The sequence below is a fragment of the Tachypleus tridentatus genome, chromosome 3 (genome assembly GCF_004210375.1).
Source record: "Tachypleus tridentatus isolate NWPU-2018 chromosome 3, ASM421037v1, whole genome shotgun sequence".
Taxonomy (NCBI): Eukaryota; Metazoa; Arthropoda; class Merostomata; order Xiphosura; family Limulidae; genus Tachypleus; species Tachypleus tridentatus.
Window position 1 is genome coordinate 40731287 of NC_134827.1, and position 10143 is coordinate 40741429.

General features: G+C 30.1%; 1 protein-coding gene across 1 annotated transcript; it reads left to right on the top strand.

Moving 5' to 3' along the window:
* The first annotated feature begins 4633 nt into the window (after positions 1-4633).
* Positions 4634-6447, top strand: LOC143245810 (MKRN2 opposite strand protein-like). The gene is made up of 3 exons (XM_076492063.1): positions 4634-4649; positions 5065-5260; positions 5625-6447. The coding sequence occupies exons 1-3, from the start codon at positions 4634-4636 to the stop codon at positions 5821-5823; spliced, it is 411 nt and encodes a 136-aa protein (XP_076348178.1). The 3' UTR covers positions 5824-6447.
* The last annotated feature ends 3696 nt before the right edge of the window (positions 6448-10143 follow it).

The following is a 10143-nucleotide window of genomic DNA, read 5'->3' on the forward strand; positions in this document are numbered from 1 at the left end:
TTTTTAACTTTTGTATATTTGTAGATGATTTTCTTATATAAAACTATGTTTTAACTTTTCTTGTATATTTGTAGATGATTCTCTATGAAACCAAAACCACAGGTGATTTTAACTTTTTGTATATTTGTAGATGATTTTCAGAGTAAACTATAAGTTTTTAACTTTTTTTTCTTGTATATTTGTAGATGATTCTCTATATAAACCATAAGATTTTAACTTTTTTGTATATTTGTAGATGATTTTCTATATAAGCCATAAGTTTTTAACTTTTCTTGTATATTTGTAGATGATTCTCTATATAAACCATAAGATTTTAACTTTTTTGTATATTTGTAGATGATTCTCTATATAAACCATAAGATTTTAACTTTTCTTGTATATTTGTAGATGATTCTCTATATAAACCATAAGTTTTTAACTTTTCTTGTATATTTGTAGATGATTTTCTATATAAACCATAAGATTTTAACTTTTCTTGTATATTTGTAGATGATTCTCTATATAAACCATAAGATTTTAACTTTTGTATATTTGTAGATGATTTCTATATAAAACATAAGATTTTAACTTTCTTGTATATTTGTAGATGATTTTCTATATAAACCATAAGTTTTAACTTTTTTGTATATTTGTAGATGATTTTCTATATAAACCATAAGTTTTAACTTTTCTTGTATATTTGTAGATGATTCTCTATATAAAACCATAAGATTTTAACTTTTCTTTTGTATATTTGTAGATGATTTCTATATAAACCATAAGATTTTAACTTTTCTTGTATATTTGTAGATGATTTTTATATAAAAACCATAAGATTTTAACTTTTTCTTGTATATTTGTAGATGATTTCTATATAAACCATAAGATTTTAAATTCCTTTCTTGTATATTTGTAGATGATTTTCTATATAAACCATAAGATTTTAACTTTCTTGTATATTTGTAGATGATTTCTATATAAAACCATAAGATTTTAACTTTTGTATATTTGTAGAGATGATTTTCTATATAAACTAATATGATTTTAACTTTTTTGTATATTTGTAGATGATTTTCTATATAAACCATAAGATTTTAACTTTCTTTGTATATTTGTAGATGATTTTCTATATAAACCATAAGATTTTAACTTTTTCTTGTATATTTGTAGATGATTCTCTATATATAAGATTTTAACTTCTTTTGTATATTTGTAGATGATTCTCTATATAAAACCATAAGATTTTAACTTTTCTTGTATATTTGTAGATGATTCTCTATATAAACCATAAGATTTTAACTTTTTTTGTATATTTGTAGATGATTTTCTATATAAAACCATAAGTTTTTTAACTTTTCTTGTATATTTGTAGATGATTCTCTATTATAAACCATAAGATTTTAACTTTTCTTGTATATTTGTAGATGATTCTCTATATAAAACCATAAGATTTTAACTTTTCTTGTGCTCATATTTGTAGATGATTCTTTATATATATACCATAAGATTTTAACTTTTTCTTGTATATTTGTAGATGATTCTATATATAAACCATAAGATTTTAACTTTTCTTGTATATTTGTAGATGATTTTCTATATAAACCATAAGATTTTAACTTTTCTTGTATATTTGTAGATGATTCTCTATATAAACCATAAGATTTTAACTTTTTTTTTATATTGTGTATGATTCTCTATATAAACCATAAGATTTTAAACTTTTTTGTATATTTGTAGATGATTTTCTATATATAAACCATAAGATTTTAACTTTTTTTTTGTATATTTGTAGATGATTTTCTATATAAACCATAAGATTTTAACTTCTTTGTATATTTGTAGATGATTTTCTATATAAACCATAAGATTTTAACTTTTTTTGTATATTTGTAGATGATTTTCTATATATAAACATAAGATTTTAACTTTTCTTGTATATTTGTAGATGATTCTCTATATAAACCATAAGATTTTAACTTTTCTTGTATATTTTGTAGATGATTCTCTATATAAAACCATAAGATTTTAAACTCTTTTCTTGTAGATATTTGTAGATGATTTTCTATATAAACCATAAGATTTTAACTTTTCTTATTTTGGCTATATTTGGTAGATGATTTCTCTATATACCATAAGATTTTTAACTTTTCTTGTATATTTGTAGATGATTTTCTGCGTATAGAAACCATAAGATTTTAACTTTTCTTGTATATTTGTAGATGATTCTCTATATAAACCATAAGATTTTAACTTTTTTTGTATATTTGTAGATGATTCTCTATATAAACCATAAGATTTTAACTTTTCTTGTATATTTGTAGATGATTTCTTATATAAACCATAAGATTTTTTTTAACTTTTCTTGTATATTTGTAGATGATTTTCTATATAAACCATAAGATTTTAACTTTTCTTGTATATTTGTAGATGATTTCTCTATATAAAACCATAAGTTTTAACTTTTTTTGTATATTTGTAGATGATTTTCTATATATAAACCATAAGATTTTAACTTTTCTTGTATATTTGTGTAGATGATTCTCTATATATAAAACCATGTAAGATTTTAACATTTCTTGTATATTTGTAGATGATTTCTATATAAACCATAAGATTTTAAATTTTCTTTGTATATTTGTGTAGATGATTTTCTATATATAAACCATAAGATTTTAACTTTTCTTGTATAATTTGCTAACCATAAGAATTTCTGGGTATGATTTCAGTGGAAACCAGTAATTTTGATATAGTCTGTGGTATACGGATTCCCTATATTTGTTGTGATGATTGTATTGTATGTTCCTATAAGACCATATCATTTCTGGTTATCTGTAGATGATGATTTCGCTCAAATGTAATAAGCGTAATGGATTCTGTAGATGTATTTTCTGGTATAAACAAGTAAGTAATTTTGTGTCTGTTGTGATGATTTCATATAAACCCAGATAACCATTTTGTATATTTGTAGAAGATATCATTTTCCAGGCAAAACGGTGTATTTAAATTTTTGTAGGTTGTAGATGATGTAAATGTAAGATTAATTTTCTTGTATATTTGTAGATGATTCTATATCTGCACCATGGAATTTTTCTTGTAATTTTCACATGTTTTAAAGCGAAACATTTGTAGTGGCATGTAGAATGTTTAATAATTTGTTTAAATTTCGAATTGAATTGTCTTTTGTTTCTTTTCCGCATTGCATATCCAGTATCTCTTGTTGTATGTAGTTCTGCACACATCCAGTGTCTGTTGTTTTATGTATTCACGCATACATCCAGTGTTTCCAGTTGCAGTAGTTTGCCATACATCCAGTGTTTGTTACAGCATGTAGTTTCATGTATACATCTAGTGTCTGTCAGGGTTTAATGTATTTGAAGCAAGATGCCTGTTTTTTCTCGCCGCCAAAATGTACCGCTTTATAAAATTTAAATAAGTAAATAGTAGTAAATAGCTTGGTACAAGTATTCAACAAGCAAAAGAAGTAATTGTTTACATTAGCAAGAACAACAAGTAACGATAGTAACTGTTTTATATTAACAATTCAACAAGTAATAACTGTTTAAAAATAGTAGCATTCAGAAGTAATGTAGTAACTGTTTACTTGTAAATAATCCAACAAGTAATTAATAACGTGTTTTTTAAATATAATAGCATTTGTAATGATTAACAAAGTAATGTAGTACAACTGTTTAGATTAGTCAATTTCAACAAGTAATGTAGTGGACGGTTTTATTGGTGTGTAATTCAACAAGTAACATAGTAACAATTTTGTGTTGTAATTCAACAAGTAACGTAGTAATAGTTTTATTAGTGTAATTCAACAAAATAATGTATAGTACTTGGTTTTAATTAGTCGTGTAATAATGAACAGTCTTCACAAGGCAGGTAATGGTTTTTATTAGTGTGTAATTGAACAAGTAACGTGGTAATGGTTTTTTGGCAATTAGTGTGTAATTGAACAAGAGTAACGCGGAGTAACGGTTTTTTATTAGTGTGTAATTGAACAAGCAACGTGGTAACGGTTTTATTAGTGTGAATTGAACAAGTAATGTGGTAACAGTTTTATTAGTAGTGTAATTGAACAAGTAACGCGGGTAACAGTTTTTTTTTGTTAGTGTAATAATTTAACAGTTAATATCAGTAATTCAACACGTGATCTTATAAATGCATTAATGTGAAATTAAACATGTATTTTAGTAAACATTTATTACAATATAATAGTAACTATTTAAGTGCTGTGTAACTAAGTAAAATTCAACAGTATTATTTTATTGTTTTGTGTTCAAGCTAAAATCTGTTATTAATTAATAATAATTTGTTACACGCTATGTATGATATGTACAATCCAGTTTACCTTAATCACTCGATAACAACTGAATAACACACTAAACCTGAGGGATGACAAATAGTGTTTAGTCTTAAGAACTTTATTAGGACTATAGTACATCACAGATCAATAAGAATGACTCTTGGTGTTGGTTAGGTAACCTGAGGAAGACAAATGGTGTTTAGTCTTAAGAACTTTATTAGGACTATAGTACATCACAGATCAATAAGAATGACTCTTGGTGTTGGTTAGGTAACCTGAGGAAGACAAATGGTGTTTAGTCTTAAGAACTTTATTAGGACTATAGTACATCACAGATCAATAAGAATGACTCTTGGTGTTGGTTAGGTAACCTGAGGAAGACAAATGGTGTTTAGTCTTAAGAACTTTATTAGGACTATAGTACATCACAGATCAATAAGAATGACTTGGTGTTGGTTGGGTAACCTGAGGAAGACAAATGGTGTTTAGTCTTAAGAACTTTATTAGGACTATAGTACATCACAGATCAATAAAAATGACTTTTGGTGTTGGTTAGGTTAGAAATTAAGTATTTGCCCAGAATTTAGTGTTCAGATAATATTCTTTGGTTTGCATTTTTTCTATTTGTGAAAGCTGGAAATACAGTAATTAATTTGTTTGTTTACATTACATAGTTTATTTTCACCTTCCATTGTTTCATTATGTGGCTAGAACTTATGTTTTTCTTTACTACAGTAACTTTATGGTTTCTAGTGGTTTGTTTTTTCGTTATTAAGATATCACTACAAATATTCTTTGTGTTACAGGTGTTGTTTATGAATTCGATAAGGAGGGTCTCCTGACAGGAAACAATGAAGACTGGGTTGAATGTCTAGCAGTTCCAGTTGTTGCTAAGTGTGACAACACTTGGAAGGAATTCTGGGATTACACTCTTCAGGTTGTAAGCACTCAAGAAAAGTGGGACTGTAGCAGGTAATCGAGAGGTTTCTGTAGTTGTCACTGTGTAGTATCTCACTAGTGTGGGCACTTCTAGTTGTCACTGTGTAGTATACCACTAGTGGGAGCACTTCTAGTTTCACTGTGCTGTATACCACTAGTGTGAACACTTTTTTAGTTGTCACTGTGTAGTATCCCACTAATGTGGGCACTTCTAGTTGTCACTGTGTGAGTATACCACTAGTGGAGCACTTTTAGATGTCAATGTGTAGTGTACCACTAGCGGGCTGCAGTTTTAGTTGTTACTGTGTAGCTTAGCTCTTGAATAATATTAATTTAGTGAAGTGTTTGTATTTCTTGACTTGTATTAAATCAGTGAACTGTTTATATTTCTTGACAGATATGATGAAGAGAACCACAACTGTTATACATTTGTTCTGACATTTCTTAGAACACTACAGGTGAAAGAGCTGAAACCATCTCTTCAGAACAAAATGCGGTTCTGCATGGATTTCATTATCCCTCGCACTCGTGGTGCGGCAAAATACATAGCTCTTTTTCGCATCTTGCAGAAAGATGGGGTTTGTGTTCAGTGCTAGTATGGTAAGGCTTGAGTGATTAGTAGGTGGTGTAGTTTATCAGTGTGCTTAGTTCACAGAAATGGTTTGTTTTTAAAAGTAAGATTTTTTAGTGTCTGGATATGTTAAAACTAATTCTACATAATGTCGTGGATATTTACGTTCTCTTACTGAACATTATTTAAAATTAGTGTTTGTTTAAAGATTTCATCTCATTCATATAATCATTTTCAATGAATGTTTTAACAAGTTTTATATTTATATATATGTATCTCTTAGCAGATTCTGGTTTTATTCACATATACATCAGTAAAAAAGTTGGCCTGGCCATATCTGTGATATGTCATGAAATTCATATGTGCCAGAATCGAGTAATGTTTTAATACACTTCAGGTTAAAAGTTACTCTAGAGTAGAAGATACTTAGGTTGGTAAACATGATTCTTTTCCAACAGATTAAACATATTAACACCTATTTACTGCACATGCATTATTTATGGTGTGTTGTTTGAACCTGATACAACCTAAGTTTTTCACCAAAATAAGAAACTAGTTTAACACTAATAATATTTTTTGTATTTCTAGTTGAACTCTTAAGTAGTACATGGAAGAATATTTCACTGGTATTTGAATGTTAAAATGAATGTCTTTAAAAAACTACAAGTGTAGTTAATACAATATATTATATTTTTTAGATTTTGGTATTTATTTAATGTTCTCTGTCTGCCTGGTGCAGAAACTCTGTGAATGTCAAGTATCATAGGTTAGAAATATTTTCTAATAAATGTGGTATTTAGACAACTTAGTGAATTGTCTTATTATTCACCTGATTACTTAGACTGTAAACATGGCCACAAATAACTGGTTCTAAACCATGAAGGTGAAACACTACAAAGAGCATTTTTGTAAAGTTTGTAATTTGTTTTAAAGACACAATATTCTGAAAGTGTATAACAGATACTATATATTAATAAATCTTGGTGTGCTTTATGTCACAGTTACTGCTGCATGTACAAACAGTTTTCTGTTATAGTGGTATGTACTGTTACAGTTCATGCTGTTAAATTGGAGAAAAATTAAATGCATTTCTGCACACATATAGAAGAAGCATATAGACATGAATGCACGTGCATACAAAGTTTTATAGATGGATAATTTTCTCACTTTTGTTAGTAATACTTCTCTTTCCAATAAGCTGGTATAAGAAAATGAGATGAATTTTGTAAAAGTGATAAAATTACTTGAGTAAGGTGCTTATATACATTACTGGGATGAGGTAGAGGGTGTCACAAGATAACATATCGTCAAGGCAACTGAGTAGGCTGTAAAGGCTGGAGCATTTACATTACAACAATGCTCAGATGTCAGTGTGACAGCGGTCTTCACGCGAGAGCTCAGTAGGTTTCTGGTACAGTGTGGGATGACATGTGTCTTGCGCAGAGCTCAGTAGGTTTCTGGTACAGTGTGGGATGACAGGTGTCTTATGCAGAGCACAGCAGGTTTCTGGCACAGTGTGGGATGACAGGTGTCTTACGCAGAGCTGCAGTAGGATTCCTGGTACAGTGTGGGATGACAGGTGTCTTATGCAGAGCTCAGCAGGTTTCTGGCAACAGTGTGGGATGACAGGTGTCTTATCCAGCGCACAGCAGGTTTCTGGTACAGTGTGGGATGACAGGTGTCTTATGCAAGAGCCCAGCAGGATTTCTGGTACAGTGTGGGATGACAGGTGTCTTATGCAGAGCTCAGTAGGTTTCTGGTACAGTGTGGGATGACAGTCATCTGCAGAAAACAAGGTGTATGAGCTCTCTCACAGACTGGTAGGTTTCTGGTACAGCATGGAATGACAGCTGTCTTATGCAGAGCACAGTAGGTTTCTGGTACAGTGTGGTGATGACAGCTGTCTTATGCAGAGCTCAGTAGGTTTCTGGCACATGCAGGATGACAGTCTGTCTTATGCAGAGCCCAGTAGGTTTCACAAGTATGTGTGTGGGATGACAGCTGTCTGAAAAAAAGGTGTACTGACTTCTACAGAGCCTGGTAGGTTTCTGGTACAGTATGGAATGACAGCTGTCTTATCCAGAGCACAATAGGTTTCTGGTACAGTGTGGGATGACAGCTGTCTGAAAAAGGTGTATGACTTTCACAGAGCCTGGTAGGTTTCTGGTACAGTATGGAATGACAGCTGTCTTATGCAGAGCACAATAGGTTTCTGGTACAGTGTGGGATGACAGCTGTCTCATGCAGAACCTCAGTAGGGTTTCTGGTGCAGTGTGGGATGACAGCTGTCTTCGCAGAGCTCAGTAGGTTTCTGGTGCAGTGTGGGATGACAGCTGTCTTACTACAGAGCTCAGTAGTTAAAGTTATGTAACATATTTTATTATTGTGACATTGTTACTATTTACTACTACACAGCTCAAACACAAGTGATGACATTCATACTTTTCCAGTGTTTTGTGTTCAGGTCCCAAAGTAGTATGTATTGTAGATCAAACTCTAGCCAGATGTGGAAATATGATATGTAACAAATATGATAATTTCTTTACTGGAACCCAACTTGGTACTAATGACTGTATCCTTTATATAAAGCTGGTACTATTTATCAGTTTCTAATTGGATCTTTCACCATTTGGTACCAACTGTAATTTTGTTTCGACAGTTCTGTTGTGGTATAATTAAAGAAGCTTATCATTGCATTGCTGGAGTGGAATGAACAGTTATGAAGTTTGTGATATTCTGAACATGAGATAGGAAAGTAGATGATGGTAAATAATAGGACTGTTGTTGTTCCTGGTTATATTTTAGATAGAATGTTGAAGTGACAGACTTACAGAATGTTCAGGAAATTAACAATTCATTACAAGCCAAGAATGTGGTACTCTGTAATTATGTAAGCTATTGATTTGATGGCATACAAGCTGTTAATATCTGTCAGTACTGGCTACATGGTTTGAATAATATGAGTATATATCCTCTACTTTTTGTCAGTTTTGTTTATTCTGTCATAAACAAAAGCTACCTTAAACAATGAAAATCTCACTTGTCCATAAAAATTTGTTTCTTTAAATAATGGTTTAATCCCATCTTCTTATTAATGTACACTTCAATAACTAATGTTCAGTGAGTAAAATAAATTATTTATTCTGTACTTATAAAAATACAAAACCAAACTGACAATTAATGTTTGGATAAATTAAACCTGTTCTGATTTTTTGATATCAATGAAAACATAGTAACAACGTAAACATTATGTTTCATTATTCCAAACATATGTATTTACTATCATTAAGTCACAATGTTGTCTATCACCATGTATCCATTCCTTAAAAAGGTATATGTTAGGTTACAGTATTGCTAACAAAGTCACAGGTATCGCAATATTTCCACCATAACTGTACTCATTCAACAGTCTCTAATATATGAAGAAGACAACCATATTCTTTTCTGGTTGTGTTCATCTCAAGCCATGTACACAGGATATTTTAAAGACCTATTTATAAACATCTCATTAATTGGACTATTTCTGTTCATATAACAACATGTAAATGGATAAAAACATTAGCTGAGTGTTCCCAACACAAAGCGTAACAAGCACATCACTAAAGTTATTTAAGTGGAAGATTTCTTGACAGAAATTGAGAGAAGTGTTTCTGTCTCGGCTTTGATCCAGTTTTCCTGTACCTGTCCAGGAGTAGTTTCCCAACAACTAGAACCAACTAAAAACAATATATTTTGTAAACTTTCCTCAGAAATACATATCATTCAATAAATAACCTCATGGTTTTCAATATCTCTAGTTTCAAATAATTGCATAGCATCAGAAACAGGTTTCAAAGTGTAAGTAAAAACAAATTTGCTTGGGAAATGCAAGAAATGATAATAATAAGTTGAATAAGAGTTTATATAACATCAAATAAAGTATGACCGATCAAGATATTATACACCAGTGTTAAGTATATTTTAGGATGCATTTCTATAAGAAAACTTCTGTAACTAACTTTCTTTGATGAGTTTGAGAGGCAGGTTTAGCAGTTCTTAATTTTGTATTTTTATAACATATATTACAGCAGTTGTTATTTATTGTCATTTTGTGTATCCCACACTAACAAAGTAATACATAATTATAAAAAACCAAAAAACATGCTGTCAGAAACAACAACATGTACTGATCAGTGTTTCCTACCAAAACACAACATGAAACTCAAGAGGTAACCCAAATTTATCAAAACCACCATTTCTAATACCAAGACTTCTCTTTGTTTCATTGTCCCACATTATAATTCATCTTTATTGACTACATGAATCAGAAGTTTAATCGTAATTATTTTAATGCTTCAGTTCATTT